The sequence below is a fragment of the Molossus molossus genome, unplaced genomic scaffold (assembly GCF_014108415.1).
Source record: "Molossus molossus isolate mMolMol1 unplaced genomic scaffold, mMolMol1.p scaffold_m16_p_1, whole genome shotgun sequence".
NCBI classification, from domain to species: Eukaryota; Metazoa; Chordata; class Mammalia; order Chiroptera; family Molossidae; genus Molossus; species Molossus molossus.
The window spans coordinates 249952469-249969071 of record NW_023425344.1 but is presented as its reverse complement, the minus strand read 5'-3'; the positions used below and the strand labels follow the sequence as shown (position 1 = coordinate 249969071).

Below are 16603 nucleotides of genomic sequence, written 5' to 3'. Positions count from 1 at the left end.
CGATTCCCAGTCAGGACACATGCCCAGGGTTTAAGCTCAATCCCCAGTTGGGGGCATGCAGGAGCCAGCTGATCAATGTTTCTCTCTCACTGATGTGTCTCTTTCCCTTTCCCTTCCTCTCTAAAAATCAGTAAAAACTTTTTTTTTAATGGACCTCAGAGGACATTAAAGACCGACTTCCAGGGCCCTCCTCTTCCTGTTCAGCTGTTTCCACCCCCAAAACCTGGTGGACGTGGGGAGATAGATGTGGATGGACCTGGTGCCTCGGGAGCCCGATGGGGGTGCAGCTGCTGAACACGGACTGGGTGCCGTGATCAGTGCTGAAAACAGGTCCTTACTGAGGGCCACAGCGGCCACCCTGTGGAGTCATCCGGGTGGCATGTATCCCAGCGTGTACTCCGAGGCCACTTCACTCAGTATCTCAGTTGTAAGTACGAGGTAGACGAGAACGTTCTTGAGGTGAGGGGAACGTCCACTTGCTTTCTGCGTAACAAGGGCATGTCTGTCAGTGTGGTGCTATGATGACAAAGCCGTGCTACAGACTGGTCTCAGAATTCAAGGCCCTGCAAACACTGCCTTGGTGGGTACAGCACAGGCCCCCCAGGCACAGCCACCCACCCCAGGCACAGGTTCCTCAGGCACAGGCCCCCCAGGCACAGCCACCCACCCCAGGCACAGGCCCCCCCAACAGGCACAGCCCCCCAGGCACAGGCTCCCCAGACATAAGCCCCTGCCCCCCCCCTTCCTGCACAGGCTCCTCGGGCATAAGCCCCCAGGCATGGGCTCCCCAGGCACGGGCCCTCCCCACCAGCACAGGGCTCAGAGGCGCTGTCAGACCTGCCTGTGCCCAGCAGGCCGCTAGCACATGTCCAGCTCGTCTGTGGTTGCTGCTGTCAGAGCCCCCTGCGTTTTCAACTATCTTTGGGTCAGCAAGGGTATTGTTTATTCCATCGTTAAATTCGCTACCCATTTACTGCGGCACAAACACAAGGGTGGAATTAAGATGCGCTGGGTAGTCAATTGAGTGATGTCCTATAAATGGAAAATAAGTGTATTCAGCAGGCCTCAGCTCTGACCTGGCTTGTTATGCTAGTTGACCAACAGAGGTCACCAAGGGACTGGAGCTCTATCTTTATGCCTCACTTTCTTCATTCATACAATGCAAGTGAAGACAACTTGCTTTCCTACTTCCCAATAAAGTGCTGCTCAAGATGGCTGGCTTATTTACTGTTTTACTGAACCCAGAAGCTTCTAGTATGGACCAAGTCTGGTGAAAAAGCAGCTCATCGCCGAGGAGAAAGGGGACAGTCATTTGGGAGCAGGGAGACAGTAACGGTGATGGCACTAACTGCAGTCGTCCGCAGCTTGAGAGCGGACGTCCAGGAGGGATTCACCCCAGGTAACCCTTGGCCGATACGGCAATGAGAAGACAGAAAAAGGCAGATCGTGGGGGTGGGAAGAGACATTATTCTTTATAAATAAAATGTTCACCTGTGTCAGTATTCACATTAGAAAAATATACACTATGTGACATAGGCCCTCTTTGGATAAAATAAATACAAATCTAGGGCTGCGGTTCTGACTCCATCTCACTGTGAGGGCTCTGCCTCCATGGTTTCGAGAGGAACCCCTTTCAGTGGGCCGGTCTGCAGGGCAGTGCCCTCCGCTTCGGTCAGGATGACGATGTCCTCCCCGGACATGATGGAACCTGGATGGGACAAGATAAGCCCATCGGAAGTCTGAATAAATATCTGCTCCTGTCCCTGAGACAATAGCTCATGGCACCCGTTGGTGATTTCGAAAGCCACGGCTTCACCCACAGCAACGACGCTCTCCAGGTCTCTCTGGTCAGCGTGTGTCCCGGTCCCACATGGAAACTGGTCCAAGCCCCCCGCATGGCTCCCAAGACCCCCTTCCGCAGACAGCGATCCACGCAGGCCAAGCTCAGGCCCCGGCTCGGACACGGTGCCGCGGGCACGGTGCATTGATGCAGTGTGCAGGGACAGGACTTTCTCCAGCGGAGGGGCTGCAGGCCCTGGAAGCAGGGCCTCGCCGGAGCTGGACGGCTGGCCGCTCACGTGCGAGCCGGGCACCTGGTGGAGCTCTCCCGTCTCGGCGTTTCCAGACCCACCAGGCAGCGGGGATGCCACTCCTCCCAAGGACATCGAGCTGCTGCAGAGTCCCGGGCTCCATAGGCTGCCCCCGGCATTCAGGTCTGAACAGTGTCCCTGAGCATCCTCTGTGGGTAAGGCCGCCACCTGCTCCTGGGCCAGCCTCCTGGGCTGTCCCTGCTGAGTGCAAAGACTGGGTCCATGGACACCCCGACAGGAGAGGGCAGGTTCTGCAGATCCACTCCTGGCTGCTAAGTCACCAAGTGCTTCCAGCTGCCGACCCGCCTGCACTGCACATGTGTCGCTATCAGAACCCAGCACCGCGTAGCTTTCTTCAGGATGCTGACAGGTGTTCCCATTTACTCGAGGGGCAAAACCTGAATGGCGTGGGAAAAAGGTAATCACGTGTGTGCTGCGGTATGACCTGTGCACTGCACTCACTACCCAAAACAAGCTGTCCAAATTAATCTCCCTGCAAGAAAAGCCAAGAAAAGGGACAGCATAAACTCCCCCTGCTATCTGGACTGAGAGCGTCCCGGTGCAATGAAGCTACAAGAGGGAGTCCAGACCCGCGGGCGAGGGGAGCTGGGTTCGCACAAGTCCGAGTCTCCACTGTTCTCACGAATAAACCTGGTCCCCAAACAGAATTCAGTCATAATTTGAAAGTGGAGAATGCCTCTTTAGTCAGAGACCTTCGCGCCAGGGAGGGCATCAGGCTCAGGAGGCCGTCATAAGTTTTAGAAAGTTTATCATTCTCAATATGCCCTATGTTCAAAGTGTCTAATCGACAGGCTCTGTTTAGAGCAGGGATAAAAGCCAGAATGTGTGTTGTTTTCATACATTAAGGCTTAGCTGGCACTTAGACACGAGTCTCATGAAAGCCAAACCATAGACCCGAGGCGTCCTGCGGCGAAGCCCTGCTCAGCTCTGCCCAATTTCTCGGGCCCCTTCTCACCCACCACCCATCGCCACGCAGCGGCTCTTCATTTCAATATGGAACCCAAGAGAACCTCAAAGACCTAAGATTCCCGGGGGTGAACATGGAACAGTAGAACGTGGGGAAGCTGGGACAACACTCTTGAGAAACCAGAGGGCTCTGAGCCAGGGGGCGCCACCATGACACGCATTTACCCTCACTGGCCGCTGGGGCACACCCGGCTGGCTTCTGCAGGCCTCCACTGCAGGCAGAAGATTCAGGGGGCTCCTCGGGCACAGGGGCCCTTCTGGTCCTTTTCACTGAGGCCAGCCCCTCGTCTGCTGTCTAGGAAGAGAGGACCCAATCAGCTAAGACCAGGAAGAAGCAGGCGGACTGGCGCCTCTTCCTCCTGAAGAGGTGTTGAGAGCCAAAGTCAAACCGCAATAATGGGCACTGAGCGGCAGTGACCGGCACGCCTGCGCCATGCCCACCTCGTTCTCCCTCTTCCTCGGGCCGGCTGCCTCTAGCTCCTCCCCGTCCATGTCTCGGCAGGTGCACGCGTGTGGAAGGCGATCCGTGTGTGCTGCTGTTTCCCCCAGGAACTCTGTGATTCCTAATGACTCGGCGACCTGAGGAGGGCACGGGAGAGAACGCGAGGCCTGCGGTGGGCTCGGAACCCTCCGTACAGTGAGGCGGTGCCTCACACTGAGAGACATGACCAGCAGGACAAAGCTCGATGGAGAGCAGGTGGCGAAACAGCTCGTGGTCAAGCTGGGCAGGCTGTGTCTGTGGGGGACACTGGACAGGTTTACAGTCTAAATGCTCCCTCCACTGTCAGCACAAGCTCAACAATGTCAGTCCGACACCAAGGTCGCCTTCCTGCCCACGATGCCTCCTGGTCTGAATTCTCTCTGGTACCTTCAGAAACATAACCCTGCCTATTCCGGAGCCACATCTCCTTCCCCAGTCGGTGGGCAGGACATGGGTTGGGGAGTCCGGGAGCCCCAGCTAGCTCCCAGCTTCTCTGCTCACTCCTGGGTGACCTTGGCAGCCCCCATCTGGGGCTCCAGCCTTTGTGCAGGTTACGTCAGATTCCATATGCGAAGCAGCAGGTGTAAAGGTCATATGTGGCAGCTGTCGGATTCATGCAGGGACACCATGGAGACAGCACCAAGAGCTGAGGGGCAGGGCAGGGAAGCCAGTGCAGATCAAGGTCAGAGGAGAGAATGGGGGTTGGCACGTTTAGCACCTACCAACCAGAGAGCGTCCCCTTGCAAACTAAGTGGGGACTCTGTCAGAGTCAGTGAAATGCTCACTGCATGGACAGTGGGGATGAGGACCCGAGTCTCGGCTGGGCACAGAGAGGGGCCCCTGCGTGATCCAACAGTGTGGCACATGCTACGCCCAGCAAAGGAGTTTATCCATATAAGTCAAACCGTGTCTTTTTTAAAACATTTCTATCAAGGACCCAATATAGCTAAAGGCAATTTGATGATGACAATGACACTGAAATGAGAAATTTGTCAAAACAACCACAAACAGTAACTGCTGGTCTCTGTGTAGCCCATGCCCCCAAAACCTACATAATGAAGGGAACCCTATTAACTGAGGCACTGACTCTGATCATCAGTGAGGGGGAGGTGTCGACTTTCATTTAGCTTATCTGCATTTCTGAGTTCCCTGAAGAAAGCGTTCCCCACCCTCACCTGCAGAGAAACACCTGCCCTTGGCGGGAAGAGAGCTGAAAAGCGGCTGAAAATGAAGATGTCACTACAGAAATACACATCCTCCTTGTGATCGGACGCCCTTCGGGGGCAGCTCTATGAGCAGACTCCTTCCGTGGAACTATTACCTCGTAATCGTTTATTTCCAGGGGCTCCTGAGAACCCGGGCCAGGACTACGGAGGTAATCTTGACACATTTTCTTAACCATTTTATGCAACTCTTCAAACTCCTTGTATACGGCTGGGAACAAAGGCTTTGCTAGATGACCTTTTTCAACCTTAGTGAAGATAAAGATGACAGAAATGTTTAAGCCCGAGGCAACAAGGTGGAAAACAGTGAGACATTTAAAGGAGGGAAGGAAACGTCCCTGGGGCTGCAGCCTAGGCCTGCCAATGGCAGGCGTGTCCTTCAGTCCCTGGGGAGAGCCCAGTGTGTGCCCAGACTGTGCTTGGTGAGCAGCACCAGAATGGGCCTGGGGAGGGGGGATGGCAGAAAGGCCTGAGGTCAGGCACGTTCCCAGGCCTGTGTGTGGGAGGAGGGCCGGGCCTTCCCACCACGGGCAGCGGTGCGGGCACCAGCTGGAAGTGTGACATGTGGGCACAGGTAGCCTGGGCTGCATCATCACAGTGGGCTCACCGGGGAGCAGAGCCCGGCGTGGGAGAGCCCATCAAGGGTAGGTGAGTGCGTGGATGCCGAGGCCGTGGGCAGGTCAAGTTCAAGCTGTCAGGGTAGTCCATGAGGGGCCTTTCTGAGACGCCCAGGCCTCTGGCAGGACCTCCCTTCAGCTCTGTCCTAAAGGGAAATGATTCCAGAAGGCCCACCTCTTTCTAAATGAAGGCTGCCTTTCGAAATAACTTCTCATCATCCCTAGATCATTGAGAAGCATGAAGAAGACTCACCTTCATCAGAAGAAATTCATATACGGTTACAACCTGAGCCAGCTGAGGCAGAACCAATTCCACCAGATCCTCCCGGTCACACTGGTGAAGAAACTACCAGAAGAAAGTGTTTTACATCTTTGGAAGCCCCCAAGAATCTCCCATTAGCTAATAAGTAGGTTCAACAAAGAACATGAAAGACAAAGTCCCCCAAAATCTCAGCGATGAGGCAACTCTAAACTCGAATCGTTCTGCTGCATTAAATATCTCAATTGTTCACCGTTAACCAAGTCCTGTGATAGATCTGGACTCGAGTCTGACTCCCCCGTGACAGCCCTGAGCACGCAGCGGATACCAGGTTCTGGATAAGGACGCAGCGTTGGGGAAACGCGCTCCCTTCTCTCCGGGGCTCCAGGGCTCACCAGCCAGGGCCAGAGACAAAAATGCAAACAAGTCCCGAGGCAGCCACAGTCAGGACACCAGGGCCAAAGTACAGGTGGGAGAAGAGGAGGACCCAAGTGACAGGTGACAGCAGGGCTGGGTGGGTATCAGCGAGAGGGACACGGAGGGCATAGTCCTCGAGGCTTAGTGACCGCTGGATATGGAGAAGGGGGTGTGAAAGGGAAAGGGGAGCCAGGGATGCTGTGAGTTCCCAGCTGATCTCCAGGCAGACCCTTGACAAGGTAGGGTGGGTCAGGCAGCCAGCTGTGGGGAATGTCTGAACTCGGAGCTGCAGCTCCGGAGGGGTCTGAACAGGATGTATGAACGTGGGAGTCAGGAGAGGGAAGATGGGTTGAGAAATCAGAAGGATGGATGAGATCATCCAGGACAGCAAGGTAAGGGGACGCAGACAGCCCCTAAACTGAAAGGTGCACAAGGCTCAGGGAGATGGGGCTCAGGGACGTTGGAGGAGCAATCACTGAGGAGCCGCAAGGGCTGGAAGGGGTTCAAAGAGCAGCAGATGGTGAGGAAACAGAAAAGCCAAAGGAAGACCTTTCATTTGCAAGACAAGGTGTTTAACTATGACTTGCAAAAGCCCTTAGAGAAAAATGACCAAGCTCCATGACGTGTGGGAGGTCAGAATGTGGGTGTTACCTCCCCAGGCCCTGGCCTGCAGCAGATAGGGCACCTCCTCAGTTCTCTGCTTCACACTCATGCCCGCCCGACTGCTGTCACTGACTGGTTTGGCTGTCATCTTTCCCCCAGGGTGGGCCGTGTCTGTCTTGTGCACACGGTCCCCTCCACACCCAGGACGGAGCCTGATACTTGACGGACATTTGGTGCATACGTTAACGCCCGCTTCTGGGGGTTCTCCTGAGTCAGCACGGTGCTGTTCAGAACAGCCCTCAGCTCTCCGGGTGCCAGATACAACTAAACCAGCCAGTGGGTCGTCGTGTTCGAGTCACTGTTATACCGAGCAGACTGGTCTCAGGTGCTCCATCACACACAGACACCAACACCCAGGATTCGGATGCTGGATCTGCCACCTGCAGGGTGACCTTGTGCAAGTTATCAGCCTGAGTTTCAGGTTCTCGGGCCATTAAGTCGAGATAGTAATTATCATGGAACCAGTGAAATGAGGTGCTCCTTAGCATGAGGCGCAGGGCTGGGGGCTGAGATGCCACGGGGAGAACCCCAACAGATGGCGGCTGATTTGATGCTGATGAGTGAGTCGAGCCAAGGACCACCTCACCTTCTGTTCCTAATTAACACGACCCAAAGCTAGAACCCGTAACCTCATGGAGCTTTCCAAGAAACCCACTTCCCCTTGTGTGTAGTTCGCAGGACCTGGCCCGATGGCGCTCTCGGGGCCGGTCGACTCACTAACTGACCTCGCGCTCTCTGCCAGCTTTCACTTCTCCCGCGTAGACGTCCACCCGGCCACTGCCAGGCAAACAAACGCGTCCTGGCCAAGGGCAACCGCAGCAAGTCCCACTTTCCCAAGTCAATCCCACTAAGTTCAGTACACCTACTTTCAAGGGGCTGCAGTGGAGATTCCTGGGCTCAAAACCTGAAACATGCTCTTATACCTTGAAACTTTTTACAAAACACAAAAACTGCCCTGGCCGGTTTGGCTCAGCGGTTAGAGCGCCCACCTGCGGTCCGGAGAGACCCGGGTTCGGTTCCCACCAAGGGCATGTACCTTGGTTGCAGTTTGTCCCCGGCCCTGGTTGGTCGTGCGGGTGGCAGCCACTCGATGTGTCCCTTTCACATTGATGTTTCTCTCTCTCTCTCTCTTCCTCTCTCTCCCTCCCACTCTGTCTGTACAAAAAATGGAAAAATGTCCTCGGGTGAGGATTAAATAAATAAATAAATAAATAAATAAATAAATAAATAAAAAACACAAAAACTATTTCTGCTGTTTTCTAATGGCTTCCAAGAAAACAGAGGTTATAATTTTTCCAAAACTTATCAAGGCAAGCAGCTCTTGCTATAGGTAAGGCACTCTGGTCATTTTGTACGTAAACCTGAAATGACTTCAGGTAATACTACCCTTGAATTTACTGCATACTTCAGCCAATTACATTCCAGGTGAACTCTATCTAGTTATCTGGGTAAATTCAGAAGCCGAGTCGCGAATGGCCACGTACCATGCCGAACAGGTTTCCAGAACAGGGTCTAAGAGCGACGTACCTCCGTGAGCCTGGCTCTGCTCCTGGCCACTCGGCTCTGCTCCAGATGGGCTGCGCTGGGCTCCGCGGGGGTCGTGGAACAGCCCCTTTTAGGTCCTGGGTGTCTCTCTGATTCCATGAGGGCTGAATAACTTCCACCTGCTGGTTCGGATACCAACGCCTCTTCAGCTTCTACAGACTGACCATTCTAGATGGTGTCGGAAGGGGCAAAACGGGGAGAGAACATGCCCAGAGTGTCACTGCCAGTGCCCCAGGAAGCACCCCTGTGGACGGCTGCCCCCAAACCCGACCTTTACCGAGACCCACTGTCACGTCAGCCCAGGGTACACTGCGAGCAGCTTACTGACCAGAGCTGAAGCACTGGCCGTGTTCCCAGTGAACATGCTCCCTGAGCCATGCTGCCCGGGACAGAAGACACCCCTCGTTTAGCTGGCAGTGGGGCCAACAAGGTGGGGTCTCAGCTCCCCCAACACGATGACTTGCGTTCTGCTCGAGCCTTTGCCTGAACCCCCTCAAACACCACACAGGCTACTTTAAGGACGATGAGCAGCAACAAGGACATCGCCACCAGATAGAAACGTTACCTGCAGGCCACCCCGTGCTGACCAGGCCCCGTCCTCACTTGGCAGAGCTGGTGTGGCCAGCCCTGGGGATGGCAGGCCCTGGGTCACGCTCCCATTGGCTTTCTCAGACAGCGACATCTCGGGCTCCGGTTGGCCGTGGCCCGGATTAAGTTTAAAATGCCGGGCCAGTCCCCCCTTTCCTATGTATGACTTCTCACACGTCTCACACTTAAAGGTTTTGGGCCTCAGGGAGCAGCTCGCCAAGTCGAAGAGCGCCAGCTGCTCCCTCTGCTCCTCGTCTTCTTCCACACTCAGTTCTGAGTAATCGTCAGAGTCGGACAGGTGACTGTCGGCCAGATCCTCCATTTTTATGAATTTATAATGTTTGGCTTTATACTTGGGAGGTCGAGATATCCGCCCGGAGCGTGTTTTCACTTTTAAAGACTTTTTTAGTTTCTCAGTGTGCTCTGTATGCACGTTGGAAATAAATAAATTTGCTGAACTGGATGAAACGGATGTGACTGCCGGCAGGGCAGAGGCTGACCCAGGGGCCAAGGTGGTGGCCAGTCCGTTCCGAGCCTGGGGAGCGATGGCTCTCTTCGCAGGGACTGGTCGGAGGGCGGGCAGCGGCCTCTGTACCAGCACCTGACCAGGGGGCTGTGGGGAGTTACTCCGGACACTCGGCTGCGGCTGGGTGCTCAGGAGGGGCTGTGCCCTGAGCAGCTGAGGGCTGGCGATGCTGAGCCCCAACATGCTGCAGCACCTCCCGAGCGGCTGGCTCCGCCTGGCTGTCCTGGGCTGGATGGCGGCCAGTGGGGGCATCGGCCTTTCCTGGCCTTTCGTTTCTCCAGGTGTTACCTTGACACAGATGGTTTCCAGTTGCTTAAAAGAAAAAGAAGCATTTAGCTCATCAGTGTTTCTGCAATTCTGCTCTCATCTTAAATCCACTATTGGATTTTTTCCTAAATTATAAAACGCATCCCACATATATAAAAGCCTGTGTAATGTATCTACACTGTTTATAGTGATGTTTCTGAACCTTTCTGACCAGACCACAGTGATATATTTTACATCATATCCATAGGTTAGTATGGAAACATTTGCTTACATAAATATTAAAAGTTCATGAAACTACTTAGCATTCCTACATTAGTGTCTTCTGAGAGTATCTATTTCACATTCCTTTTCAGAAAAGACTAGTCATAATCCATTGATTTCATGACCTGTTAAGAAATAGCCTTCCTGCCCTGGCCGGGGGCTCAATGGTTAGAGCACCAGCCCTCTTAAGAGTGGTGGGTTCGATTCCAGTCAAGGCATGTACCTCGGTTGCAGTTCAGTCCCTGGCCCTGGTCGGGGTTGTGCAGAAGGCAACCAATCGATGTGTCTCTCTCACATCCATGTTTCTCTTTCTCTCTCCCTCCCACTCTATATAAAGATAAATGGAAAAATATCCTTGTGTAAGGATAAAAAAAAAAAAAAAAAAAGCAGCCGCCCAAGTGGACTCAATTCAGTATGTAGGCTCACTTTTTAAGTTTTTAATGAAATTCTGGAAATCAGAAAAGCCATAAAGAACAATGTACCGCCCTGGCTGGTTTGGTTCGGCAGTTGGAGCGTCGCCCCGTGACCAGTCCTGGGTTCAGTTTCTGCTAAGGGCACGTACCTCGGTTGTAGTTTGGCCACAGCCCCAGTTGGGGTCATGTGGGTGGCAACCAGTCGATGTGTCTCTCTCACATCGATGTTTCTCTCTTCCCCCCTCTCCCTCCCACTCTATCTGAAGATAAATGCAAAAGTGTCCTCGGGTGAGAACAATGTACCCCAGGTCCCTGCCGCCTACCTTGAGACACACCACATCACTAGTACAGGCTAGCCCTTTGCAGTTCTCCCAATCCGCACGCCCTTTTTTTCATTCTGCCCCAATATGCTGTTTACCATTCTCAGGCACTTTTTTTTTTTCCTTTACTGATTTTAGCGAGAGAGGAAGGGAGAGAGAGAGGGAGGGAGAGGGGGGGAGGGAGGGGGAGAGAGGGAGAGAGAGAGAGAGAAACATCGATGAAAGAGAACATCAATTGGCCGCCTCCTGCATGCCCCCCAATGGGGATTTGGCCCACAACCTGGGTATATGCCCTGACTAGGAATCAAACAGGCGACCTCTTGGTGCATGGGTCAACGCTCAACCACTGAGCCACACTGGCCTGGCCTCAGGCACTTTTTATATTATGTATGTAGATATCCCTAAAAACATGTAGTTCGGTTTTGACATGTTTTTAATCTTTATATAAGTGCCTATCATCTTCTACAACTTGGTGAGACTTTAATGGCTCTGTTGCTTGTGAAATGCATGAATATTGAGGTGTGTAGCTCTCGGGGGTTCATTTTCTCTGCAGTATGACAACACTCCCACTGATGGACAGATGGTCTCCAATCCTCTGCTCTCCAATCCACTCTGAAACTTCACAGATGTGCGTGTATGCACATGTGTTTCTCCAGGGCACACACCTAGGAGTGGGGCTACATATCTTCAACAACGTAAGTTCCTGCCCTCACAGAGCAGAAATAAAGAGCATCTCTCTCCAGGGACAGAAGAGAAACAAGCTCACCAACCTGAGTAGGCTTCCTCAACCCCAGCATGACTGACATGTCGGACCAGTGACTCTTTGTCATGGGGCTGTCCTGTGCACTCCAGGATGTTAAGTGGCACCCCTGCCTCTATCCACGAGATGCCAGTAGCACCCCCCACATTGCAACAATAAAAACACTGCCAAATGTCTCATGTCTCTTGTGGGGCAAAATCACTCCCAATTGAAAACCACTGATTTGGGGCCACCAACAACAGGCCCTTTTTAGACTCAATCTTTTACCAAATGGAGGGTCAATACAAATTACAATTTGATTTACTTTACATATCTTTTTTTTATTATTATTATCCTCACCCGAGGACATTTTTCCATTTTTTGTTCAGGTAGAGTGGGAGGGAGAGAGAGGAACAGAGAGAGAGAGAGAAACATCGATGTGAAAGGGACACATCGAGTGGCTGCCACCCGCACGACCAACCAAGGCCGGGGAAAAACTGCAACCGAGGTACATGTCCTTAGCGGGAACCGAACCCAGGTCTCTCTGGACCGCAGGCCGACACTCTAACCGCTGAGCCAAACCGGCCAGGGCAACTTTACATATCTTTTAAGAATCACATTTGAAAGAAAGATCTCTTACCCTTTGAGACTACAAGGAGGGACCTGGAGAGTATTATGCTAAGTGAAATAAGCCAATCAGAGAAAGATAAATACCACATGATCTCACTTATTTGTGGAATATAATGAACAAAATAAGCTGATGAATAAAACAGATCCAGAGACATGGAAGTACGGAACAAACCTCAGAGGGAAGAGATAAACCAAAGAATTTATATGCATATATGCACAACAGACATCAGTGTGATAAAGTGGGGGGCGGGAGCAGGGAGGAGAGTATCAGATGGGGAAAAAGGAGGAACATCTATAATAAAAAAAATAATAATAAATTAAATATTAAAAAATAAATAAGAATCATATTTGTTTCATTTTACTATCAGTTACTTATATTTCTCTAAGGTCTTGGGATATTGCCTGATAATGCCTTTAAACTCAGGAATGCACACACACACACAAGCACAAACAAACACACTAATGTGCATGCACCAAACCTTATTGTGTAGGGTTACCACAGTGGCAAAAATGGCAAGATTTCAATCTATGGACACTAGTTTACCACATGGGTATTATACTCGATACTTTGTTACATCCTCAGTTAGCAGACTTTCATTAAGTATCTCTGGGTGCCAACACAGAAACAAAAGCAAAGTCCTTGCCTCGCCCTTAAGGAGGTGGGTAGTTTCCCCTGCCCTGCCTCAGTCACCTGCAGACCTGCTGAATCAGGACCTCCGGCCCCGAAATCTGGGAAATCTGCACTTTCAAAGCTCGGCTGCAGATTCTGAAGGCACACTAGATTCCCTAAGGAGTGCATACAGGAAGTGCCACCGTGGTGCAACAGGTGCAGTGAGAGGCAGGAGGCAGGGACAGCCCAGGAGGGGTGGGCTTCCCAGAAGAGGTGGCCTCCGATGGGGCCTGGGGGGCTGAGTAGAATTTTTGCCAGGTGGAAAGGTATTCTAGGTGTAATGAAAAACAACAGAGCACGACATATTAGAGAAAACCAGAAATGTTTCTGTGGGGCAGGAACAGGAAGGATGGGAACCAAAATCTGACTAGTGGGAGTGGGTGTCCACTTGGTCTGTGCCTTCTGATCCATGCCACCCCCACAGAGTACCACATTCTCTAAATGCACCCCCACCCCATCCCCAACAATGCCTCTCTTTTTCCGCATTTTCAACTGGGACCCACCCTTCCAAATCTAGTTCAGATGTGGCCTCTTCCACAGTTGCTTCTGATCCCCTCAGCCAGAAATAACCTCTTTCTCTAAATGCATTTAGTTCTTCACCGGTGTCTCCAGCTTTCTGACCGCACTCAGACTTTATCTGAGTCCTGTTTTACCTCCCTGGTTAGATTATAACCTCCTTAGGGGCAAAGTACACATCTGGTTTGCCTTTGTGGCCTCCGAGGCACAGCTGGGGCTCAGAGAGTATTAGCTGAATAGGCCGCACGATTCCATTATTGTGAATTCAGGTAGAATTTACATCATCCCAATTAAATTAGCTATAGAACACAATCGTACCCCCTAACTCTAATCGTTTGCTTTCATTTGATGGAAAATTTTACTTTTGGACTTCTTCCTAAGTTGCCACACCAAACCCAAAAAGCCGTGGCCACCTTCAACAGGCCCTGGAGCACCCTGGGCAAAGTCAGTCGACCTCTCTGAGCTTGTTCCTCATCTGTAAAGTGCTGGTACAAAACTTCTGTGTGGCTGCTGAGAACTACACCGTACCCAGCACAGTACCAGGTGAGGGGCAGTGTCTCTGCAAAGCGGCCACCGTCCCCCTTCTGACTTCAAGACTTGCTGTGCTCGGCTTATGCGGGAGGCATGTCTCCTCAGCAGAGTAAGAGCCAGAAAACGCATACAATGAGCCATCCTCCTGCAAACAAGGAAGCCAAAGGCCAAAGAGGCTGAGCTACCCAAGGTCACACCTTTAGGAAGTAGTTGTCTTCTCAGACTTTAATAAGACACCTTTCCAGTCTTGATGATCAACTGGGTACAAATGTGAGGAGCCAACCTCACCCAGTGGGGGCAGGGGTACAATGATGATTGTTGAGTCTATTGTCTGCCTAGCTCTTCCAGTCTGGCAAGCTGGGGTGAGAAGCATCAGGTCGTTTCAACCCCAGCGCTGAAAGGGGACCTGGGCTTCGGGCGCTACACTGGGCCCAGAGGGAGACCCTGTTTAATTCCCAACCTCCTAGTAACCAAGAGCTGTGTGGCACTGGAAATAGTGGCGCTGAGAAATGAGGTTTTGTGGTACGCAGAACGCTTTCCCTATTCATGAAGTGCATGGCAGGCGCGGTGTCCTGACGGTGATCAGAACGGACTTAATTCTGCCCCGAGTCGCAGCACCTGCCACCTGAAAAGTTCTCCGCGTTGGTTCCTTTCAATCCATCCAGTCTCAGCTCCAGTGTCCGGCCTAGGGCGGCTCACTCGACAGCGGCCCCTGGTCGCTCCCTGAACCCGTGTTCCTCACTGATGGTGTGCACACGGTTAAGTGCCCAGAAGTGCGGAACGGACGGCAAGGGCCTGCAAGGAGGGGCCGCGAGCGCAGCGGCGGCAGGAGGGCCCCAGGCCGAGGGCCAGCGAGGGCAGGGCTCCTAGGCGAGGCGCGCTGGAGGAGCTGCAACGCGCGGTGGCGGCGGGGCTGGCGTGCCGCCCCTCGAGAGCAGTGTGGGGGGACATGGAGTTTGAACGGGGCGGACTGGCCTCTCGGGCCGATGCGGTGACGCTGAGGCGCGGCCGGCCTCGGTTTCCCCAGTCCCTCCCGGCGCCTCACCTGGGGCGGCAGCAGGCGCGGCGGGCGCGGGGGCTCGGCGCCCGGGCCCCGCTGCAGGGAGGCCTGCCGGGCCGCATCCCGCAGCCGCCGCACCGCGTCCTGCAGCACGAAGGGCGGCGGCGGCTCGGAGGGCGCCTGCGCCTTTGTCACCTGCTCCAGGACCCGCCGCAGCTGCTCGGGGCCCAGCGGAGCCACGCGCACGGCGCTGCCGCTCCGGCCGGGGGGAGCCCGGGCGCCGCCGCCGTCCTCGCTGCCGTCCTCAGCCTCCGGCTCTGCGCCCGCCATGGCAGCCGAGGCGGGACTCGAACCGCTGCCGCCGAGCGACGGCGGCTCAAATGCGCGTCACCTGGGAAAGGGGCGGCTACGGGTGCCCGGCAGGCCAAGAGACCCCTGAAGGCGACCGCAGGTTGAGCGGGATCGGTGGGCGGGACTTCGGCTGGTCCCGCCCCACCACCGCTTCACCAAAGACAGAATCAGCCAACCGAGAAATGCCAGTCGTGGACTTGAAGTACGTCACCTGCTCCAGGAGCTGTCCAGGGTCTCCTGGGCGGAGATCTTCGGGGTTGCAGAGCCTCAGGCCTGTCATCACACTATCCAAATGCTCACCTGTCACCTGAGGATCGAGTCTGGACTTGTAGATTCCTGCTCCCCACCTCCAGACGTTCTGAGTTAATAGGTGTCTGGGAGGAGTTTCATTTTTCTTTAAAAAAAATTTTTTTTTTTTTTTAGAGAGGAAGAGATGAAAAGAACATCAATGTGAGAGAGAAACATTGATCAGCTACCTCCTGCACAACCCCCACTAAGATCGAGCCCGCAAACCAGGTGGGTATCAGGGAATCGAACCAGGACCTCTCAGTCCGTGGGCTGATGCTCAATCCACTGAGCCACACTGGCCCAGTGAGCCACACAGGTGGGCGGTCAAAATGTGCATTTTTAACAACTGTGATCCCACTCCCCAAACTGTTCCCAGAAAGACCCCCACCCACCCACCCACTCACCCAAATTAGGCACACCTTCAGGGTGAAGGTGACAGTTTAGTAATTTAGTGCCCAACGCAGGCCCCAACCCAGAGTGCACGCTCAGGGAATGAATGAATGATGGATGGATGGATGAATAGGAATGAATAAGCGAACAAACTAAGGAGGCTTCTCACCCCTCTTCACATTGGGTCCTCAGCCCTACCGCCTCCTCTCCTTCAGCCCAGCATTTCCTTCTCTCCTCTCCTACTTTGCTCTCCTGGCTCTGTGTCCTGTAGCTGCCTCTGCGTGCACCGACCTCAGCTCCTCTTCCTAAGGATAGCAGTAGGGCCATAAGTCAACAAACACTTATTAAGCATCTGTTGGGTGTCCTGCCCTCCCTATATCAGTTTAAGCAGGAATCAGAAAAAGGAAACAGGCATTTACAGTATAAAATGATGAGTGCCGTCATGCTCCTAAAGGGAGAGGCTGGGGGCCAGGCTAGTGGCAGAGAACGTTCTGGAAGACTTTCTGATCATTTTTCTCTCCACAGGACCATCATCATCACCATCATCATCTTCACCATTGTCAATATTCGTGTTGCATTTACTGTGCTCTCTGCAGTGCTCTACCTTAATTCAGTAGGATCCTCACTAACTATTGGTCAGGAGGGAGGTCAGATTTGTGAAATTTGTTTCAATTGTTTAAGCTCTTCTCATCCTCCCATCCTCAGATGTCAGAAAGTTTTCCTCTGACCCCTAAGCCAAGAATTTCCCCCTTCATCCAGGACCCCATTTTGTCATCTTTCCAAACCTATTGGGGAGGAAAAATTTTTTCTCTACCATTTATATTCGGTTTG

General features: G+C 53.1%; 1 protein-coding gene across 1 annotated transcript; it reads right to left on the bottom strand.

Annotated features, from left to right (window-relative positions):
* Positions 1-1460: 1460 nt before the first annotated feature.
* On the bottom strand, positions 1461-9677 carry ZNF839 (zinc finger protein 839). The gene is made up of 7 exons (XM_036244879.1): positions 8848-9677; positions 8265-8450; positions 5652-5744; positions 4880-5029; positions 3519-3656; positions 3243-3372; positions 1461-2488 (listed from the first exon to the last, which is right to left on the bottom strand). Exons 1-7 carry the CDS (start codon positions 9646-9648, stop codon positions 1590-1592), a joined length of 2397 nt encoding a protein of 798 aa, XP_036100772.1. The 5' UTR covers positions 9649-9677; the 3' UTR covers positions 1461-1589.
* Positions 9678-16603: the final 6926 nt, after the last annotated feature.